Here is a 22240-nt window from a genome sequence, read left to right as displayed (position 1 = left end):
AGAGGAGGGGACAGGAGAGAGAAGAGGAGAGTAGGGGAGAGAAGAGGAGAGTAGGGGCGAGAAGAGGAGAGTAGGGAGAGAGGGGGAGAGTGAGGGAGAAAAGGGAAGAGTAGGGGAGAGAACAGGAGAGTAGTGGAGAGGAGAGGAGGGGAGAGGAGAGAGCCTGGGACTGGGAGCAGGCTGAGTAGTTGAGAGACAGGGCTTGGATGGAATTCCATAAACGTTCTCTCTCTGAGAGCCAATTTCACGACAGGGGCTGGCTGTGTGGAGCAGTCAGCCCCAGCATGTCACTGGCCTCGTGTGTGTGATATAACACACGCTTTGTGTGTGTATGTATGTGTGTGTGTGTGAGGCTGTGGGAGCTCCCAGCTTGTGTGTGAGCTAGCTCCATGGCAGTGGTTGAGGTGAGAGTGAGGGTGTCTAAATGAGGAGGTTGAGGCATGCAGGGAGCCCAGGCCTGGTCCCATCTACTGACATCCTGGACCTTCCAACATGACACAAAGCCAGAATTAGCACCCCAACCTCAGGCCTATTCACTAGCTCACTCACTCCTACAGCATCCTGCCATGCAGGTTAACCCACTCCCTGCTAGCTAGCACACTCACACAGCCTCACACAGAGAGGGATATGGAGGAGAGAAAGAGAGTGGGAGAAACAGAAATATAGAGAAAGACAGGGACAATGCTACTAACACACTAACACTCTCAGCCAGTGCAGTTTACTCTCAAGAAAAATATACTTATTTAACTAGTCAGATAAGGACACATTCTTATTTATAATGATAGCCTAGGAACAGTGGGTTAACTGCCTAGTTCAGGGGCAGACGACAGATTTTTACCTTGTCAGCTCGGAAATTCGATCTATCAACCTTTCGGTTACCGGCCCAATGCTCTAACCACTAGGCTACTTGCCACCCCTATATAAGTAGCAACAAAAGACCACAAAGAGCTAACAGGAGAGAAATAATGATCAAATATCCTATCTTTGCAAAGACATGCTGCCCTGTTACATTTACCGTTTAACCCAGACACAAAGAAAGGGTGAGACAAAGCAGATAACACAAGGAGGCTATTACTCTCTCTCTCTCTCTCTCTCTCTCTTTCTCTCTCTCTTTCTCTCTCTCATTCTCTCTCTCATTCTCTCTCTCATTCTCTCTCTCCTTCTCTCACTCCTTCTCTCTCCTTCTCTCTCTCTCTCCCTCTCTCTCTCTCTCTCTCTCTCTCTCTCTCTCTCTCTCTCTCTTTCTTTCTCTCTCTCTCTCTCTCTCTCTCTCCTCTCTCTCTCTCTCTCTCTCTCTCTCTCTCTCTCTCTCTCTCTCTCTCTCTCTCTCTCTGTGGAAGCAACGGCGGATCAGCTTACCTTTGTAGTCACAATGCAGAGGCAGTCCATGGTAGTGAGAACAAACAGGTGGGGTGTATCTCAACCCCCAACCCCCCACAACAGAGGGCTGAGACCCCACACCCCTCGCCCCAGCCTGCCCCACTCCTGCTCTCTCTCGTCCTGCCTTTCCCCCTTTTTCTTTGCTTCCGTGTATCTCTTTCTTTACTTACTGAACCAGCGAGGGAAAGAGAGGATGGAGGGAGGGGAAACGTAAAGAGGGAGGGGGAGGGACACAGGGAAAGAGAGAGAAAGAGCAAGAGAGAGGGTGTGCTCCGAATCAGTATGGGAGAGAGGGAGAGGGAGAGAGAGAGGGGGAGGGAGAGGGAACTCTTCTATAAGAGGAGAAGAGGAAGAGAAGAAGAGGAGAAGCAGGGATGAATATGAAAGGAGATGGACAGAGAGGGAAGGAAGTAGAAAGGAGAGGTGGTATGGGAAAAAGGGGAGATTCGCTCTGCAAGAGAAAGCGAGAGAGAGAGAAAGAGAGAGAGGATTAGACAGCGAAACAGCAGAGGATGGAGAGGAAGAGCCGAGGGAGGGGACTGTGAAGGAGAGAGCGAGGGAGTCAGTGTATGTGGTGTGTATGTGAAAACAGAAGGAATTAGACTGAAATAAAATGTGTAGAGGGGGAGAGAGAATTACATATGCATCAGAGAAAATGGAAACGCATACGACAATCAGAGTGACAAAAACAACCCGAACATAAACTAGAGGAAACCATGACAGAAGGTGAAAAGCGTGAAGGGTTTTCTGCTTGTTGTGGTGTTCTGCAGCTGTTGCCTTAGCAATGGTGCAATTGTTGCCGTGGCAATAGGAAGGGTTGTTGTTATCATGTAGCCGTTGCGCTGGGGTCTGTGTGAATGGTTGTACGTGTGTGTGTGTGTGTGTGTGTGTGTGTGTGTGTGTGTGTGTGTGTGTGTGTGTGTGTGTGTGTGTGTGTGTGTGTGTGTGTGTGTGTGTGTGTGTGTGTGTGTGTGTGAGTGTGAGAGAGAGAGAGAGAGAGAGAGAGAGAGAAAGGGGAACAGGAAGGTAAAGGGGGCATATGGATTTTAAGTAAAATAAGAAGAAGCATACATGGAGATGTTTTGGGTATACAGCCATTCTCACATTTCTCTGTGTGACTAAATGTTTCTACAGTCAGCCGGGGTGTACCATCTATGACTGAGTAATGTCAATGCAGTGAATTTGGACTGGAACCTTTGTTCAAATGCATTGCAGTAAAATGAATAGAATCATGTGTGCATCTTAGGGGTACACTTTGCCTTTAAGAGTCTAGACTGCACCACTAAAGCCTGGTTCACAGGGAAATGTGTGCTTCTGTCTTTTTTACATTTATTTTTATTTCACCTTTATTTAACCAGGTAGGCTAGTTGAGAACAAGTTCTCATTTACAACTGCGACCTGGCCGAGATCTTTGCACCCTCAGCTGGGTAATTGTACAAAAGGCAGCATAACCTCCCTCCCCTCTGCCAGCTCCCCACAATGCAGGAGCAATGGTACAGCAATAATGCAATTCTAAATTAAGACCCCCCTTCCGTTTAAAGTCGGAAGTTTAAAAAAACACCTTAGCCAAATACATTTAAACTCAGTTTTCACAATTCCTGACATTTAATCCAAGTAAAAATTCCCTTTCTTAGGTCAGTTAGGATCACCACTTTATTGTAAGAATGTGAAATGTCAGAATAATAGCAGAGAGACTTACTTATTTCAACTTTTATTTCTTTCATCACATTCCCAGTGGGTCAGAAGTTTACATGCACTCTGTTAGTATTTGGTAGCATTGACTTCAAATTGTTTAACTTGGGTCAAACTTTTCGGGCAGCCTTCCATAAGCTTCCCACAATAAATTGGGTGAATTTTGGCCCATTCCTCCTGACAGAGCTGGTGTAACTGAGTCAGGTTTGTAGGATCCTTGCTCGCACACGCTTTTTCAGTTCTGCCCACATATTTTCTATAGGATTGAGGTCAGGGCTTTGTGATGGCCACTAACAATACCTTGACTTTGTTGTCCTTAAGCCATTTTGCAACAACTTTGGAATTATGCTTGGGGTCATTGTCCATTTGGAAGACCCATTTGCGACCGAGTTTTAACTTCCTGATTGATGTCTTGAGATGTTGCTTCAATATATCCACAAAATTATCCTCCCTCATGAAGCTATCTATTTTGTGAAGTGCACCAGTCCCTCCTGCAGCAAAGCACCCCCACAACATGATGCTGCCACCCCCATGCTTCACGGTTGGGATGGTGTTCTTCAGCTTGCAAGCCTCCCCCTTTTTCCTACAAACATAAAGATGGTCATTACGGCCAAACAGTTCTATTTTTGTTTCATCAGACCAGAGAACATTTCTCCAAAAAGTACGATCTTTGTCCGTATGTGCATTTGCAAACCGTAGTCTGGCTTTTTGATGGCGGTTTTTGAGCAGTGGCTTTACTGTGGCTATAGATACTTTTGTTCCAGTTTCCTCCAGCATCTTCATAAGGTCCTTTGCTGTTGTTCTGGGATTGATTTGCACTTGCCCACCAAAGTACATACATCTCTAGGAGACAGAACGCGTCTCCTTCCTGATCGGTATGATGGCTGCGTGGTCACATGGTGTTTATACTTCCATACTATTGTTTGTACAGATGAACGTGGTACCTTCAGGCATTTGGAAATTGCTCCCCTGAGTTTGAAGGTAGCCCTTGTAATACATCCACAGGTACACCTTCAATTGACTCAAATTATGTCAATTAGCCAATCAGAAGCTTCTAAAACCATGACATAATTTTCTGGAATTTTCCAAGCTGTTTAAAGGCACAGTCAACTTAGTGTATGTAAACTTCTGACCCACTGGAATTGTGATACATTTAATGATAATGAAATAATTTGTCTAAAAAAACAATTATTGGAAAAATGACTTGTGTCATGCACAAAGAAGATGTCCTAACACACTTGCCAAAACTGTAGTTGGTTAACAAGAAATTTGTGGAGTGGTTGAAAAACGAGTTTTAATGACACCAACCTAAGTGTATGTAAACTTGCGACTTCATCTGTATTCCCTGGGGTGGAGAGAGAGGCATAGATCCAACCTACAACAAATACAACACCCACCCACACACAGGTATGTGTGTACACATCGGCAAACATCAATGGAGGCTCCTCAGAGGGGGAAGGGGAGGACCATCCTCCTCAGTGAATTTCATAAAAATAAATATAGTGAAAGATTAAGTTATTATTTTGAGATAAAAGTATACTAAATATTTTCACCTCACCAATAATTTATTAATTTATTTATTATTTAATTTATATAACACACTGAATTTGTCCAATAGAAACTCTCATTTGTAACTGTTGGACTAATGATTACATCCTAGATCAGTTAGATGCAGGCAAGAGGGTGCAAGGCGGTATTGAATGTGTCACTGTCTGTCACCTGGATTACTCCAATTTCTCTCTCAACCTGTGCACCTACATTGTAAACTTTCATTCATAGCCTAGGTTGTAGCAACCTCATGATGGGTATAGGAAAATGATAGTATCATATAGTAAGTAGGCTAAATCTATCGATGTTACATTGAGCTGGGTGAATGGAATATGAATGACAGTCATCCAATATGCTGTAATAAAAATAAGGCCATACTCATCTTAAACATCACCAACTGCCGCTGGCATGCACGTATTTAACCAAGCACACTCATTAATACAGAAAAAAAAGACCAAGCAGAGTACTGTAACAGTGTGTATAGGAATGCTCCAGTCCCCCATCTGGGCACCCATCCACCTAGTCACACAGCATAATCTGAACCAAACTACCTGGACTGGTCTGGAATTGCTCCCTTTAGGGAGATGCAGGGGATTCCAGAGGGTTCCAGAGAGTTCCAGAGCCCACAGAGGAGACAGCATGGACCACGACTGACCAGATCCATATTGACCTCTAGAGAACATTGTTCTTGATAACATCACATGCTGTACCATTCACCTAAATTCCATTAAATACAGTGTAAATATTTTGCAAGGTATGATTGAAAATACAATATGGAACCGCAGCCTGTGTTAAACGACAGTATTCAGCCAGGAGCTGACCTGACTATGGCTGACCTGTTTACCACATTACATAACCTTCCCTAGTGTGTTGATGGCGAGACAGACACTGAGGGGTTACACACACACACACACACACACACACACACACACACACACACACACACACACACACACACACACACACACACACACACACACACACACACACACACCACTACTACTACTACCTTAACAAAACGTCCTGAACATTCATGTTCTAAACCACATATAAAATATGAATCGTTACAAGATTGCATAGAGTGACAGAGAAAGTAGTATGTGTGTGTGAATAATGACAGATATACATGCACCCTCCTCACACAAAACAGAAGCTAACACATGAAAATGTAGCTTGCATGCCATTTCTCAATACCCTCTCTCTCTCTCTCTATCATACAGACACACACACAGACACACACGTGTCTGGAGATTTGAGACACATAAACAACCCAGGAATTCATGTTAATAGAATGACAGCCAGAAACAGAGGAAAAGAAAGGATCCACTGACAGATATCCATTACAGTAACAAAACCACTTAACGATGCTCTCCGAGACGGGAGAAAAACTCACTGAGAAGTATCTAGTCTCCATCCTCTAGTCCCGATTTCTTCAAGGCAATACTGTTCTGCTGGTCCTGAAGATGCCTCAGCTCAGTTTGACGGGAAGTAGGCCAAGGCCAGGCTCTGGTCAGCTAAATGGAACCCAGGAGGAACATGAGGACGATGAGGAGGCTGCCCGAGGATCACATGTATTTTACATATTTGACAAATCTCACAGCTGGGACTTGAACTAGGTCACAAAATGACATCACAACCAGAGATGTCAGGACTTTTCTTGTTCACATACGACACTTAGTATAAGCAAAACTCAGCAAAAGTGCAAATAGTCAAATTCAAACAGTTGAATTCTAATTACAGTATTCAATTAGGCTACTTGTTTTTTGGTTTTGATGATCTGACTACTTACCCCAGTTTCTGGGCTTCTGGTTTTGGTTTGAGCCTGAGAAGAAAATGCTAGAACATTTCAGACATTTCATGGAGTGTTATGCCACCCAGTGGTACTATAATGGACTACAACAAAGTAACTATAATAACACAGATGAAGAACACTAACAATTTATTGTAATTTCCCCAGATGTTTTATTTCACGAAGACCATATTGTTATGAGGACTCAACAGCCCAAACACCTTGTGCCACAACATCTTTGTAACAGTGGTTTCCAACCTTGGGGGGCGGGACATTTTCATTAGGGTCTACTAGCATCAACCCGGCCTTTTTGGCAGTAGATCGTTTAAAACGCAACATTTGATTCTTCCCCCGTAAATAAAACATGATTATCTGTTTAACTTGTCGGTTTCTGGATATGCCGCTAATATTCTCAACTGGAGCATTTATAAAAGTCATATTTCCTTGGGGATCATGGCACTTGCTCATGTTTTTGACACAGGCCTGTCATTAACCCTTGTTATCCATATTAAAACAGTAATGTATGGTAGGCTAGGGCTGGCTACTGTTCTGTCCTGGATGTCCGATGCACACAGCGTCATGAGCGGAGTTCAACTGCCGTACCCCATCAAAACCTCAAATAGAAGTTTGTTTTACCCCTTTGTAAACCATTTAATTGGAAACTAGCACTGTGTAACCTCAACACGGTTAATACTAGGTTTATAATAATGGTCAGTTCTTGCATCCAAAACTCTGTCAAGGAATTGTTACATTTCTCAGCTTTTTAACCAAACCAGTGGTCGCTTTGTTCTTGTTTGAACGGCAAACTGCTACTTTATGTACGGAGAGCTCGCTTTCAGTCTGTTTGTGCGTTAGTCCGTCTTCCTTCCGCTCTTCCTGTCTGTCCTCTCTTAGTCCATCAGTCTTCTCCTCATCCCCTGAGGCTCGCCGGGCCTCCCGGACCTGCAGCTCTGACAGGTAGTGAATGATGTTCTGCTATGATAGACAACCTTATTGAAATGTTACTTTAGATATTACTGTACTGTTGGAGTTAGAAACACAAGTATTTTGCTACACCCGCAATAACATCTGCTAAACATGTGTATGTGACCAATAACATCTGCTAAACATGTGTATGTGACCAATAACATCTGCTAAACGTGTGTATGTGACCAATAACATCTGCTAAACATGTGTGTGACCAATAACATCTGCTAAACGTGTGTATGTGACCAATAACATCTGCCAAACGTGTGTGTGACCAATAACATCTGCTAAACATGTGTATGTGACCAATAACATCTGCTAAACGTGTGTATGTGACCAATACAATTTGATATGACCCCCCCCCCCCCCATAAATAATTAGCCCAAACCTCCAGAATATCAGATGACATTAACATTATGGACTTTGAATAAATGACAATTTATTGATAGTAAATGCCCCTCATATCAGTGCAAATTCAGATTGAGAAGAGTTGTTGCAACATATCTGTAGCAAATCTCATGCAGTTTCCTTTGATCAAGCACTCACATGACTAGTGATAATTCAATCACACACATCAGCGCTGGCATTCCAAGGGTAGTCAAACATTTCTACAAATGTATAACGGATTAAAACTTTATATAAAAGTCATAAACAGGTGGTTACAAATCTGCACAACATCAACAGAAAAATAATGAATAGAAGTGACATTCTCTTTTCATCAAGCTATTTTCCTCCCTATAACGTTTCCCTAGGTCTAGGATCTTATGGAGAAGGATGAGATGAACAGATTGGTTTGGGTTTGACGCTGTGAATCCGATTTGTTTAGTGACTGTGGATGTCTTTTCCTTTAGATTGGAGGCATCTGTAGAATGACTAATGAGCACTGACTGCATTTCAATTGATTTGTTTATTAAAAACAAAAAAACATTTCAACAAAATCAGAACTAAACCAGCACCTGGTGCAAGTTAAACAAAATATTAAGCATAAGAATTGAGTAAAGCATAAACATTTCATTACGATGAACTGATTTGGGTTAAAGTGAGCTGGATTAACAATACAAGTCCAAACCATGGAGGCTCTGTATAGGTTGAATATGAGAAATTGGCAGCCAACCTTTGTTTGGACACATGACAAGAAGAATCCATTGAAAAAAGAAAGAAAAAAGAACATGAGTCAAATAAAATAACAATCAATCATTCTTATAACCAGCCAAAGAAAAAACATTGATCATCCCTCACATCTCACCATAGCCAATGCCACCTGACTGACAGTTCTTGAATCAGCTACCAATAGAAAAAGACAGGAACAGTCCCCAGACAGGCAGTAAGATATCTAGAGAAAAAGCACTCTGGGCCAGGAGCAGGCTGAAGACAGGCCACACTTATCCAGAGTCAAAATGCTTTTCCTGGTCAGTCAGTGAGGACTTATGTTAAGCAGAACAGTCTTAAAATTGAAGATGCTCTGATCCTATAAAAAGTGTGAGAAATGTCCCTAGATTAGTTCTATTTGGACATTACATGGGAGTACATTTTATGCAAAGGATTCAAATTAGGTCTTGGTTGTCCATTCTGCTTCAAAAGTTGATCTATTGATGAACGTTGATATTAAAATGTGAAAAAAATACAATCCTTGACTGAACAAGAGTACGAACAGTAATAAAAAGATAAGGAACAATGGTCTGTGCATAGGGAGCAACAAGCCCAAAGAGTCATGATTGAGTTCACCCTGTCCCAATGCTTTTCTTCTCATCATCTAGACTGGAGTTGTGTGTAGAGAAGCCATCAGATAGTCGTTCTATAGAATCAAGTCTCATGTTTTGGTCTCCTTAGCTACCTTCTGAACACAGCATCACAAACAAGTAGAAAGCTCTGATTGGGGTTGACCTATATGCTTACAGACTGGAGATGAAGGCAGATGTTTGAGCGGGTGGCTTGTTTTGTGTCTCATGGTGGTTTGGTTTCTCCTGCTCCATCCCACTTCCTGGCAGATTATGTTCCTTTATGAAACAAATAGATTGGCCTCTGAAAACCTGTGGAAGACATACAAATCCATTAGTTTGAGAAACAGAATAGAAAAGGACACTTGAAAGAATCAGAGATGATATCGGTATCTAATGAACCAGTGACATGCCTCTTGATGAACTGTTAGGCGTCCCGATCAACTCGTAGCTGGAGAATCCCACTTCAGATGTCAGGTATGTGGAGAAGTGCTCTGGTTTGAGGCGGATGCTGTGGTAATTCTTAAAGATGCTATCCTGCAACAGTGAGAGCGTAAAGTCAGGCATGATTCCGTCTCAGCCTCAGTGCTGAGCAAAGCAACACATACTTTCATGTCTTTAACAAAGAAACAGGCCACTTGTAATATGTTTTAGTTCATGTTTTGGCTATATACTGCAGTTATGCACATCTACAGTAGCAGATCACACCATTGGTCCTTGCAACACTAAGTTCTCTCCTCATCTCACCGTGAGTTTCTTTCTCTTGCCGTAGGTGACCCAGGGCTGTGGCTCCAGGACGAACAGGCCTCCAGGACGCAGGTGTCTGAACACTCTGTGAAAGAGGCGCTTCAGGCCACCGTCTCCCCAGTTCAGGTGGACCCACTTGGTAACACTGAAGCATAGGATGACGTCGTACTCTGGCTGCTGGGTCAGCAGCAGAGCATCACTCTCCAGGACATAATTCCCCTACGAAGGAGAAAGATGACGACAGGGGATGAGTTGTAAACAATGTGTGAAGTTTCTCTGTGAGGATCAAGTAGACAGAAGCAACAAATGATTCATCATAATATTCTTAATTACCACCTTAATATTATGAATACTGATTATTAAAATGGAAACACATTAAAAGTCTGCAGTGCATATACCTACCTTGACAAAGGAGACATTCGAGGGGAAGTTACCAGGAGGCATGGTGGGTGTGTCGGGGAGTGGGGGTGCTGCTATGGGTCCCCTGGAGATCCATAAGGAGACAGGGAAGGAGCTGGTTCCCAGTTCAACAGCAGGTGCTCCAGAGTCCTCCTCCATCTCCTCAGCCCCCCTCTCCTGAGCTCTTCTCTCTGCGTGACGTGACAACACCACGCCACCCGCTGCCTCTGCAGGGACTTGCTTTTCAGCATTTCCATTTACAGCCCTGCTGGGCTCTTTCTCATTCTGTTTGTGCGTTAGTCCTCCTGAGTGTGACTCGTCTTCCTGTCTGTTGGCCTTCTCTTTCCTTTCCTCTCCTGGTCCATTGGTCTTCTCCTTCTCATCCCCTGCGGCTCGCCGGGCCTCCTGGGCCTGCAGCTCTGACAGGTAGTGTCTGATGTTCTGGCGGGCCGCGTGCACCAGACCCCCATCAATGTCCAAACCCAATATGCGTGCGGGCCGCAACTTCTTAGCAATACACAGAGTCAGGTGGCCCGTGTTACAGCCCAGATCCAGTACTGCTTTACCATGGAACCACTCCGGACGTAGACAACGGAACCGTGGGTCCTCGGCACAGCCTGGGTTGCGGTAGCCGTAGTACTTGTTGTAGTTCCCATACTGGAACTTCTTCTTGTTGCCTTGGTGCTGTTGTTTGTGCTGGTTGTGAAGATGCGGTTGCCGACCCCCTGGTACCTGGGAGGACCCCCTGGGACCTACCACTGGGGTGTGGAAGGAGGACTGCGCATTTCTCCCGGGCCCAGCTCCACGGCCCCTCTCCTCCGTCCCCGACCGGGCCATAAGAGTAGATTGGACCATCGGAGGCTCTGTTTTACCAGAGTTGCGTCTGCGTTTGCGTTGCCGGCTAGAGAGATGGTTTGGGCCTCCGGCGGTGGCTGCTGAGGAGTCTTCCTGGGCTCGAGGCTGGGCCTGGGGGGCAGATACAGTGAGCATGGCTTCATGCCTGCAGTTGGATGGGTTGATCTCATTACCATTAGCATCCTGGGGGTCCAGGACGGCTGGGACACTGGGTGCTTCTAGAACACAGGTAGACGCAGCACTAGCAGATGCCAGGTTAGACAGAGAAGAAGTGGTGTTGGTGACTTCACCACTCCTCTCTGAATCTGACAGGTCCAACACGGAGACTGTGGAACCCCCACCTCCTCCTCCATGGTGTCTGTTACGGTGTCTCCTCCTGCCACCACTCTTGAAGGGCGACACCAGGAGGCTCCTACCTCCCATCCTGCTGTTGAGGTTGAGAGGGTCAGTGATATCCCTGGGAATGAGGATCTCCACAGGGTCGCGGTTCTTGGCAGGAAGGGGGGAGGACTTGGGCGTCTCAGCGTTCAGGGCCCTGTTCACCTCCTCGTCCTGCAGGCTGTTGAGGTTCAGCGGGTCAAATATGTTTCCTCCCAGCAGGAAGTTGGTGGGCAGAACCGAGTCGCTCTCTGAGTTTACCCGTCGTCGTCTCTTACCTGCTGGATGCTTGAACCCTGCAATCATTGTGCTGCGACGCTTTGAGAGTTTCTGCTGCTGCGGTGGTTGTTTGGGTTGCTGAAAGCCATTTTTAGGGTTAACATGCTGCTCAGTCAACATGGCCTCCTGCTCAACACGCTTTGTCTGATCGTGGGGGTCAGCCGTGCTGCTGTGCTTGGTTTGGGCACCACTGTCTGGCATGGGGCAGGTAGCAGCACCATCAGTGCTGTCTGGGTTGGCCAGGGTGACCTCTGGCACTTTGGGGGCATTGTTGCAGCTTCCAGTGCGTTCTGAGAGTTTCTGGGGTGGCACTGGGTCCACTTTCATACTTTTGGTTGGAACAGTCTCTTTATCAACAGACATCTCTATCATCTTCCACGCAATTGTTTTGGTGCTGACATGGGACAACTGATCTGAAAACACATTAAAATAGATTAGAATAGTGACCACCGAACCCAATAAATCATAAGATGTATTATTTAAAGCCCAGCTATAACTGGACAAGATTACAATAGTGCTCAGTCTCTAGTTCCTGCTTTCCCATTTATTTAGTAAAGCACTTATTTGTTGACAACTGAAAGTAACTTGATGATTTGTGCCTGCATGTCATTCTATAAGACCCAAGGTGCATGCTAGTATATGCATCCATTATATTGGAGGCAAACGTTGAGTGAACGTCTACAGTGAAGACATTGAACCCATCCTCAATGCCAGCTGCTGCGCGTGAACCAATACCAATGGTTCCTCAATACTGTTACGCTAACTAGCGCTCTATAAATGCCGATTTTTTTTTCAAGAATTCATCACTTTGCGTTCATTAATAAATGCGACTAAGTAAGATAGTAAGATAAATACGTAAACTAGCCATCTAGCTACAGCATGAGGCAACTGTATGTTCATCAACAACAACACAACAGTCTCAGCTCAGCTCACCGTTCTACCCGCCTTCTCGTGAAGCTGAACTGTCACTGCCACACTCCCTCCCGAGTTACTGACGTTGCTGCATCAGCTTCGTTGATAGCTTGATTGTTCGATAATATTATTTTCACTGGTGAAATGAATCAATAATGTTTGGAAAACAAGCCTCTCTAAAAATAATAAAACAATCAGTGTGGTGGTAACTGTGCGATTATGAGCTCGCTGTACACTCCAAACTCCAATCGCTAACTTCTAGCTCAACAGCTCAACCTCACGCAGATTGGAAGGTTCCAATCGTTGTTTGTTTTATCTTTTGCCAGAGCATAAACACTGAAACAGACAAGCATCGGAACCAATAAGGTGGCAGGTTTTAGGCAGTCTTCATAAAATTGACCAATTACAGACGTGTATGGGTTGAGCAATACACGTCGACCTAGTTTTGCACACAAATAGGTATCCCATAATTTGCCTTTCTGAATTTGTATTTGTTATTCCCCCGCCATTTGGCGAAATTAACTATTTAAAAATGTATTGTAAATCTGTATACGGTCTATACGCATCATTTTGTTAACACATTTTACATCAAGGTAAGGTTGGAGAGGCAAAACAAAACAAAACAGATTACAACGCTCCCACCCCCTTCTCATTCACTGACATGTGGTAGGGCGGGCAATTGAGAATTATCATTGGGATTTGTAGTTTTTATCCAACAACGTCTTGGATCTTCGAGAAGGGTGCAATTGTGGGCGTTCCTGTATATGGTCATTCCTGCATATGCAAGAACCCTCTTTATACTTCTATTGGTCAATTTTTCAATTAGGACAGGCCGGAGGCAGGGGCACTCCAGTGCTATAGATGATGTTAATGCGCAATATCATTGGATGCCAGCCACCTATAAACACCACAGAAGAATGGTAGACCCCTAGATAGCTAGCCGTACACCTGTAGACAGTGTCCTTTGCCCCCGCCTGTCAGGTACTGTTTTCCTGCAGTTCTGTTAAATACGGCGATGAAGGAGTACTCTGGTACACGGGAGGCAGGGGAAACACTGTGAGCTAGCTAACTAGCTAGCAAGCTGTGTACCAGAGTCCTTAGAACTAGCTGGCTAAACTATCACACAGCGGGAGGTCGGGAACAACAAGTAGATAGTGTCCTTCGCCCCTGAATGTCGAGCACAGTTTTCTCCGGTACACAGCAGTCGGGGGCAACACCATGTGCTAGCTAACTAATGTGTTGCCCCACAGTGTCGCCCCGTCTTCTGCCTGCTGTGTACTGTCTGCTGTGCTAGCGGGAGGAAGGGACAACCAGTATAAAGGTGTCCTTCGCTCCCGCCTGTTGGGCACGGTTTTCTCCAATACAGAGCAGGTGGGAGGCAGGGGTGACACCGTGTGCTAGCTAACTAACTAGCAAGCTAGCACATGGTGTCACCAGCTAACTAACTAGCAAGCTAGCACACGGTGTCGCCAAAGAGTTGTATAACTAACCTAAGGTAGACCAGGGCCTGTCATTTCCAATGGGAGCAAATTGATCACAGTGGGCAGAACAAGCATGGAAGTGGGCAGAGCCAAGCACAAGCTACTGAGAGCCTATTGGTGCATTCTAGCATTTATTTGCATATTTCCGTTAGGGAACGGCCTAATCTGTGAAGTACATGTGCAATAAATCAATTCGCCCTTGCACTACTTTTAAACAATGCAATTTTAAAAAACTTTAGCAAAGGGTAATGTCTTCAAAAAGCAGTTCACTCTGTTTGTTATAGATTCTAGTTTTGGAAACAGAAAACTGTAAGGAGATCAAATGTTTCATTGACGAAAAAATGTGCAGAATGTCGACCAAAATCCATCTCGATTCACCTTCTCTCACCGCCAGCCACTGGGATTCCTCTCATCACCATATTTGGTAGTGAGTGGAAATGCCAAGTGGATGCTTCACATTTATACATCCGATTAAATATCTGTCTCATTGTTCTATCTGTGGTGTCAACTAGCCTCCCGCTAGTCTGCTGTGTTAGCCAGAGGCGGGGATGACTGGTAGACAGTGTCCTTCACCCCCACCAGTCGTGCACAGTTTTCTCAGGTACACAGCAGCGGGAAGGCGGGGGTGACACCACCTGCTAGCTAGCTAACTAAGAAGCTAGCACATGGTGTTGCTAACTAGCAAGATAACTAGTTAGCTAGCACACAGTGTCACCCCAGCCTTCCGCCTGCTGTGCTAGCAGGAGGCAGGAGCAACCAGAAGACAGTGTCCTTCACCGACGCCTGTCGGGCATTGTTTTCCCATAATTCTGTTAATGATGGTGAGGGCAGGAACCAATGGGATGGGGGTGGTTTTCATGTAGGAACCATTGGGATGCTCGAGGGGGAGCCATTCCTGCAAATGCAGATGCAAGAAATGCCAACAACGAACAGTGAGACTTTTTACTCATGTATAAAAATGTAAAAAATGATGAAAGAAAAGCATTGCAAATTTTAATTTTAGTGGTGGAGGTGGAAAAATTACTGTTATCAATCAATAATGTCAAACCTCCTGACATTGACAACTTAGATGGAAAGCTACTGAGAATGGTAGCTGACTCTATAGCCACTCCTATCTGTCATATCTTTAATGTGAGCCTATGGGAAAGTCTTTGTCCTCAAGCCTGGAGGGAAGCTAAAGTCATTCCGCTACCCGAGAGTGGTAAATCAGCCTTTACTGGTTCTAACAGCAGACCTATCAGCTTGCTGCCAGCTCTTAGCAAAACGTTGGAAAAAATTGTGTCATCCCAAATACAATGCTACTTATCTGTTAACAAATTAACCACAGACTTTCAGCATGCTTGTGGAGAAGGACACTCAACATGTACTGCACTGACATAAATGACTGATGATTGGTTCAAGGAAATTGATAAAAAGAAGATTGTGGGATATGTACTGTTAGATTTTAGTGCAGCCTTTAATATCATTGACTGTAACCTGTTGTTGAGAACTTATGTGTTGTGGCTTTTCAACCTCGGCCATATGGTGGGTTGAGAGCTGTCTATCTAATTTAACTCAGAGGGTTTTCTTTAATGGAAGCTTCTCTAATGTCAACTGTGGTGTACCGCAGGGCAGCTCTCTACGCCCTCTACTGTTTTCTATTTTTACCAAGGACACTGGCATTGAACAAAGCATGTGTGTCAAAGTATGCTGAGGATTCAACCATATACGCATCAGCAATCAAACTAATGAAATCACTGAAACCCTTAACAAAGAGTTGCAGTCTGTTTTTGGATTGGGTGGCCAGTAATAAATTGGTCCTGAACATCTCTAAAAGTAAGAACATTGTATTTGGTACAAATCATTCCCTAAATTATAGACCTCAGCTGAATTTGTTAATGAAGGGTGTGGCTGTTTAACAAGTTGAGGAGACTAAATGACTTGGCATTACCTTAGATTGTAAACTGTCATGGTCAAAACTTATAGGTTCAATGTTTGTAAATAAGAATTTGTTCTTAACTGACTCGCCTAGTTAAATAAAGGTTATACATTGTAAAGCTGGGGAGAGGTCTGTCTGTAATAAAGAGATAATCTGCTTTTTCGACACCACACTCCACAAAGCAAGTCCTGCAGGCTCTAGTTTTATCTTACCTTGATTATTGTCCAGTCATATGGTCAAGTGCTGCAAAGAAAGATCTAGTTAAGCTGCAGCTGATCCAGAACAGAGCGGCACGTCTTGCTCTTCATTGTAATCAGAGGGCTAATATTAATACTATGCATGCCAGTCTCTCTTGCCTAAGAGTTGAGGAAAGACTGACTTCATCACTTCTTGTTTTTATAAGAAACCTCAATGTTCCATCTTATATAGTGCAAGTGAACAGCAACCCTGGTTTCAAAAAACAAATTAAGCAACACCTCACAGCACAACGCCTCTCCCCCAGGTGACTTACTTGTTGTGTGTATGTACTGACATGTACAGTATGTGTAACTGATAGATGCACACACACACTACATGTTAATGTTTTTAAATGTTTGTAAATTGTAAAGTATTTTGTCTGTAATGTCTTCTTCGTTATGTCGGACCCCAGTCAGACTAGCTGTTGCCATTGGCGTCAGGTAAACAGGGATTGGAATTAATTAAATCAAATCTCCTGTAACCCTTTTACATTTTTTTTATTTTAGGCTATAAATGCCAGGTCAGTGATGTTTTGCTAACCATAACATAACTATAACTATACTATAACTATTCACCCCCCCCCCCCCCCCCCCCCCCCCCCCCCCCCCCAAAGTCAATACTTTGTGGAGCCAACTTTTGCAGCAATTACAGCTGAAAGTCTCTTGGGGTATGTCTCTAGAAGCTTGGCACATCTAGCCACTGGGATTTTTGTCCATTCTTTGGGGCAAAACTGCTCCAGCTCCTTCAAGTTGGATGGGTTCTGCTGGTGTAGAGCCATCTTTAAGTCATACCACAGATTCTCAATTGGATTGAGGTCTGAGCTTTGACTAGGCCATTCCAAGATATTTCAATGTTTCCCCTTAAACCACTCAAGTGTTGTTTTAGCAGTATGCTTAGGGTCAATGTCCTGCTGGAAGGGGAACCTCCGGCCCAGTCTCAAATCTCTGGAGAACTGAAACAGGTTTCCCTCAAGAATTTCCCTGTATTTAGCGCCATCCATCATTCCTTCAATTCTGACCAGTTTCCCAGTCCCTGCCGATGGAAAATCATCCCCACATGCTGCCACCACCATCATGCTTCACTGTGGGGATGGTATTCTCGGGGTGATGAGAGGTGTTGGGTTTGCACCAGACATAGTGTTTTCCTTGATGGCCGAAAAGCTCAATTTTAGTCTCATCTGACCAGAGTACCTTCTTCCATATGTTTGGGGAGTCCCCCACATGCCTTTTGGCGAACACCAAACGTGTTTGCTTATTTTTTCTTTAAGCAATGGCTTTTTTTCTGGACACTCTTCCTTAAAGCCCAGCTCTGTGGAGAGTACGGCTTAAAGTGGTCCTGTACTCCAATCTCTGCTGTGGAGCTTTGCAACTGCTTCAGGGTTATCTTTGGTCTCTTTGTTGCCTCTCTGATTAATGCCCTCCTTGCCTGGTCCGTGAGTTTTGGTGGGTGGCCCTCTCTTGGCAGGTTTGTTTTGGTGCCATATTCTTTAAATTTTTTAATAATGGATTTAATGGCGCTCCGTGGGATGTTCAAAGTGTCTGATATTTTTTATAACCCAACCCTGATCTGTACTTCTCCACAACGTTGTCCTCTTTGGAGAGCTCCTTGGTCTTCATGGTGCTGCTTGCTTTGTGGTTCCCCTTGCTTAGTGATGTTGCAGACTCTGGGGCCTTTCAGAACAGGTGTATGTATATACACTGAGATCATATGACAGATCATGTGACACTTAGATTGCACACAGGTGGACTTTATTTGACTAATTATGTGACTTCTGAAGGTACAGTGCCTTGCGAAAGTATTCGGCCCCCTTGAACTTTGCGACCTTTTGCCACAACTTTTTTAACAAATCAAAAACTGAAAAATTGGGCGTGCAAAATTATTCAGCCCCTTTACTTTCAGCGCAGCAAACTCTCTCCAGAAGTTCAGTGAGGATCTCTGAATGATCCAATGTTGACCTAAATGACTAATGATGATAAATACAATCCACCTGTGTGTAATCAAGTCTCCGTATAAATGCACCTGCACTGTGATAGTCTCAGAGGTCCGTTAAAAGCGCAGAGAGCATCATGAAGAACAAGGAACCCACCAGGCAGGTCCGAGATACTGTTGTGAAGAAGTTTAAAGCCGGATTTGGATACAAAAAGATTTCCCAAGCTTTAAACATCCCAAGGAGCACTGTGCAAGCGATAATATTGAAATGGAAGGAGTATCAGACCACTGCAAATCTACCAAGACCTGGCCGTCCCTCTAAACTTTCAGCTCATACAAGGAGAAGACTGATCAGAGATGCAGCCAAGAGGCCCATGATCACTCTGGATGAACTGCAGAGATCTACAGCTGAGGTGGGAGACTCTGTCCATAGGACAACAATCAGTCGTATATTGCACAAATCTGGCCTTTATGGAAGAGAGGCAAGAAGAAAGCCATTTCTTAAAGATATCCATAAAAAGTGTTGTTTAAAGTTTGCCACAAGCCACCTGGGAGACACACCAAACATGTGGAAGAAGGTGCTCTGGTCAGATGAAACCAAAATTGAACTTTTTGGCAACAATGCAAAACGTTATGTTTGGCGTAAAAGCAACACAGCTGAACACACCATCCCCACTGTCAAACATGGTGGTGGCAGCATCATGGTTTGGGCCTGCTTTTCTTCAGCAGGGACAGGGAAGATGGTTAAAATTGATGGGAAGATGGATGGAGCCAAATACAGGACCATTCTGGAAGAAAACCTGATGGAGTCTGCAAAAGACCTGAGACTGGGACGGAGATTTGTCTTCCAACAAGACAATGATCCAAAACATAAAGCAAAATCTACAATGGAATGGTTCAAAAATAAACATATCCAGGTGTTAGAATGGCCAAGTCAAAGTCCAGACCTGAATCCAATCGAGAATCTGTGGAAAGAACTGAAAACTGCTGTTCACAAATGCTCTCCATCCAACCTCACTGAGCTCGAGCTGTTTTGCAAGGAGGAATGGGAAAAAAATTCAGTCTCTCGATGTGCAAAACTGATAGAGACATACCTCAAGCGACTTACAGCTGTAATCGCAGCAAAAGGTGGCGCTACAAAGTATTAACTTAAGGGGGCTGAATAATTTTGCACGCCCAATTTTTCAGTTTTTGATTTGTTAAAAAAGTTTGAAATATCCAATAAATGTCGTTCCACTTCATGATTGTGTCCCACTTGTTGTTGATTCTTCACAAAAAAATACAGTTTTATATCTTTATGTTTGAAGCCTGAAATGTGGCAAAAGGTCGCAAAGTTCAAGGGGGCCGAATACTTTCGCAAGGCACTGTAATTGGTTGCACCAGACCTTATTTAGGGGCTTCATACCACTTTTTCGTAAAAAAATTTAAACAAGTCATTTTTTAAAATTTCACTTCACCCATTTGGACTATTTTGTGTATGTCCATTATATGAAATCCAAGTTAAATTGTAGCTTGCTATGCAACAAAATAGGAAGAAAATGCCAAGGGGGTGAATACTTTAGCAAGGCACTGAAAACTCCAGCGTTGTTCATGTTCATTGGAGACATTAATAAGAGAGTATGGCTTTGGATGCCATCTACAATAATCTTAAACCATGACACATTTCTCAACCATACTTATAGCCTAACTAGCAGTTATATCTGGCACTTAACACCATACTAGTGTTATTATCATTGTTTTGATCATTAGGGCCTTACAGTGATTACATTTCTAATGCGTTAATTAAAATATTAAAAATCCAGTTTTATTCCGTTTAAATGTTCTACTGAGTTGGTTACATTAGCACTGACAGGCAGTGAGACAAGTTGGAAATGAAGCAAGTTAACAAAATAAGAACTTTATTCTCATGAGTTTATTTACAAGACTTTGTACATGATAAAACATAAATATATTTACAATACTTTACATGATTTATAATTTAGGAAAGAACCGGAGACAGGGAATAACTGTATAGGAATGTAAAATAAGAAATTCATTGAAAATAAGGAGGAGCTCCAGGAACTCTGAAGAAAATGTCATAAAACAGAGAATTCTTCAGTCTGTTAAACAGGCCTTTTAAAGTGACAGTGACAGGTTTTCAGAAAAGGTTTGATTGTCCTTGACCTCCACATCTTTTTCTCTTAGCTGGCCCTCACCACACGCTGCTTGATAGGAAAGATGAATGTTGTTCTGAACATGTCCCATGATGATCTGGGTGGCTAGGTTTCCGTAAAGATTTTCTCAGAACACAGATTGTGGACACGTGTGTGTTTCCTGTGTGGATTTCTATCACCCTTCTCCTCCACATGTCAGGACCAGGGCCTCCATACTACCTGGGGCTGGATCTGAAATAGTGACCGCCTCAGAGTTCTTGTTGGGCCTACAGGTACAGGGCCAGAGAGACTTAGAGGGGTGGGGGGACTGGACACCAGGGGAGGGTGGGCTGGTATCAGAGGCACCACGGGCTGAGATGTAGAGTGAGAGGGGGATGACAAGGAATCTGATGGACGACGAGAGGGGGAAGGAGGGAAGGGGAAGTGGCATGGCATGGAGAGGTATGGAGGGGTAGTGGTGAAAGGTGGCGAGGAGTTTGAGTAACAGGGGGAGGGTGGGGGTGAGAGGGAGTAAGGGGGAGATGGGTATGGGTGTGAGAGGTGTTGGGTAGGGTGGGGGTGGTGGAGCACAAAGGTGTTGGGATAGATAGGAAGAGAGGTGTTAATATAAGGGAAAGTGGCCTCCCTGCTGGCTCGTTGATGCCCCATCACTGTGCTCTCCTTCCTGTTTTTCACTCTGCCCAGGAAGCATGGTCCTTCTGCTGCAGGGCCCCAGGGCTGGAAGTCCAGGGGGAAGGTCGGGCTCTGCACCTTCCCCAGAGGGCAGGCATTGTGGGTATCCAGGTGGTCCCTAAGTCCCTGGACAAAGCTCTCTCTCTGGGATAGGTCCACGCTGTCGATGTAGTTGCACAGACGGGAGATGCACTCTGTGAAACCTGCACTATAGACAGGGTTGGGTAGGGGTGGTGTTTTCTTGTTTATGGGGCCTGTCCATTGGGAACTCACAGCACTAGTCACTGGAGCAGAGGACTCTTTCATGGACTTTTCTGTGAAGGCTAGTGTTGGTCAATAGTGAGAGCCAGGCAGTACAGGGAGTAATGAGAAGGAGAAGAGAGAACAGAAAGAGAAGAGAGGACAGAAAGAGAAGAGAGAACAGAAAGAGAAGAGAGGACAGAAAGAGAAGAGAGGACAGAAAGAGAAGAGAGAACAGAAAGAGAAGAGAGAACAGAAAGAGAAGAGAGGACAGAAAGAGAAGAGAGGACAGAAAGTGGAGAGGACAGAAAGAGAAAAGAGGACAGAAAGAGAAGAGAGAACAGAAAAGGGAGAGGACAGAAAGAGAAGAGATAACAGAAAGAGAAGAGATTACAGAAAGAGAAGAGAGGATAGAAAGTGGAGAGAGGACAGAAAGAGAAGAGAGAACAGAAAGAGAAGAGAGGACAGAAAGAGAAGAGAGGATAGAAAGTGGAGAGAGGACAGAAAGAGAAGAGAGGACAGAAAGAGAAGAGAGGACAGAAAGAGAAGAGAGGACGGAAAGAGAAGAGAGGACAGAAAGTGGAGAGAGGACAGAAAGCGAAGAGAGTACAGAAAGAGAAGAGAGTACAGAAAGAGAAGAGAGAACAGAAAGAGAAGAGATTACAGAAAGAGAAGAGAGGATAGAAAGTGGAGAGAGGACAGAAAGAGAAGAGAGGACAGAAAGAGAAGAGAGGATAGAAAGTGGAGAGAGGACAGAAAGAGAAGAGAGGACAGAAAGTGAAGAGAGGACAGAAAGAGAAGAGAGGACAGAAAGAGAAGAGAGAACAGAAAGTGGAGAGAGGACAGAAATTGGCGAGAGGACAGAAAGAGAAGAGAGGACAGAAAGAGAAAAGAGGACAGAAAGAGAAGAGAAGAGAGGACAGAAAGTGGAGAGAGGACAGAAAGAG

General features: G+C 44.2%; 3 protein-coding genes across 5 annotated transcripts in view; all 3 read right to left on the bottom strand.

The window, feature by feature from the left end:
* Window positions 1-1897, bottom strand: part of LOC110509418 (disks large homolog 4) — a 206312-nt gene extending 204415 nt beyond the window's left edge. For 2 of the 3 annotated variants that reach the window (XR_005040482.1, XM_036968063.1), the window contains exon 1: window positions 1360-1897. Coding sequence is in view for 2 of the 3 variants with exons in the window: in XM_036968063.1 (XP_036823958.1) it covers window positions 1360-1389 (30 nt within the window). In the remaining variant the exon portion in view is untranslated. The remainder of the gene's footprint in view (window positions 1-1359) is intronic. The other variant, XM_036968065.1, reaches the window with a different exon arrangement.
* A 5897-nt stretch (window positions 1898-7794) lies between these two features.
* mepce (methylphosphate capping enzyme) lies at window positions 7795-12989 on the bottom strand. Its single transcript, XM_021591300.2, has 5 exons — window positions 12685-12989; window positions 10243-12164; window positions 9841-10059; window positions 9507-9630; window positions 7795-9405 (listed from the first exon to the last, which is right to left on the bottom strand). Exons 2-5 carry the CDS (start codon window positions 12121-12123, stop codon window positions 9365-9367), a joined length of 2265 nt encoding a protein of 754 aa, XP_021446975.2. The 5' UTR covers window positions 12124-12164; window positions 12685-12989; the 3' UTR covers window positions 7795-9364.
* A 7359-nt stretch (window positions 12990-20348) lies between these two features.
* Window positions 20349-21368, bottom strand: her1 (hairy-related 1). Its single transcript, XM_021590306.2, has one exon. The coding sequence runs from the start codon at window positions 21357-21359 to the stop codon at window positions 20577-20579; it is 783 nt and encodes a 260-aa protein (XP_021445981.2). The 5' UTR covers window positions 21360-21368; the 3' UTR covers window positions 20349-20576.
* Between the last annotated feature and the right edge of the window lie 872 nt (window positions 21369-22240).

The sequence above is a fragment of the Oncorhynchus mykiss genome, chromosome Y (genome assembly GCF_013265735.2).
Source record: "Oncorhynchus mykiss isolate Arlee chromosome Y, USDA_OmykA_1.1, whole genome shotgun sequence".
NCBI classification, from domain to species: domain Eukaryota; kingdom Metazoa; phylum Chordata; class Actinopteri; order Salmoniformes; family Salmonidae; genus Oncorhynchus; species Oncorhynchus mykiss.
Note: the sequence above shows the minus strand (reverse complement) of the source record. Positions and strands in the feature narration are given on the sequence as shown.

Excerpts from the sequence above, each read along its gene's own strand:
- mepce (XM_021591300.2), bottom strand. The coding sequence starts at position 12,123 with ATGATAGAGATGTCTGTTGATAAAGAGACTGTTCCAACCAAAAGTATG. Across the intron at positions 9,631-9,840 it reads GCAAGAGAAAGAAACTCACG|GATAGCATCTTTAAGAATTA; the intron begins GTGAGATGAGGA and ends TCACTGTTGCAG. Across the intron at positions 9,406-9,506 it reads GCCTAACAGTTCATCAAGAG|GTTTTCAGAGGCCAATCTAT; the intron begins GCATGTCACTGG and ends TGTCTTCCACAG.
- her1 (XM_021590306.2), bottom strand. The coding sequence starts at position 21,359 with ATGAAAGAGTCCTCTGCTCCAGTGACTAGTGCTGTGAGTTCCCAATGG.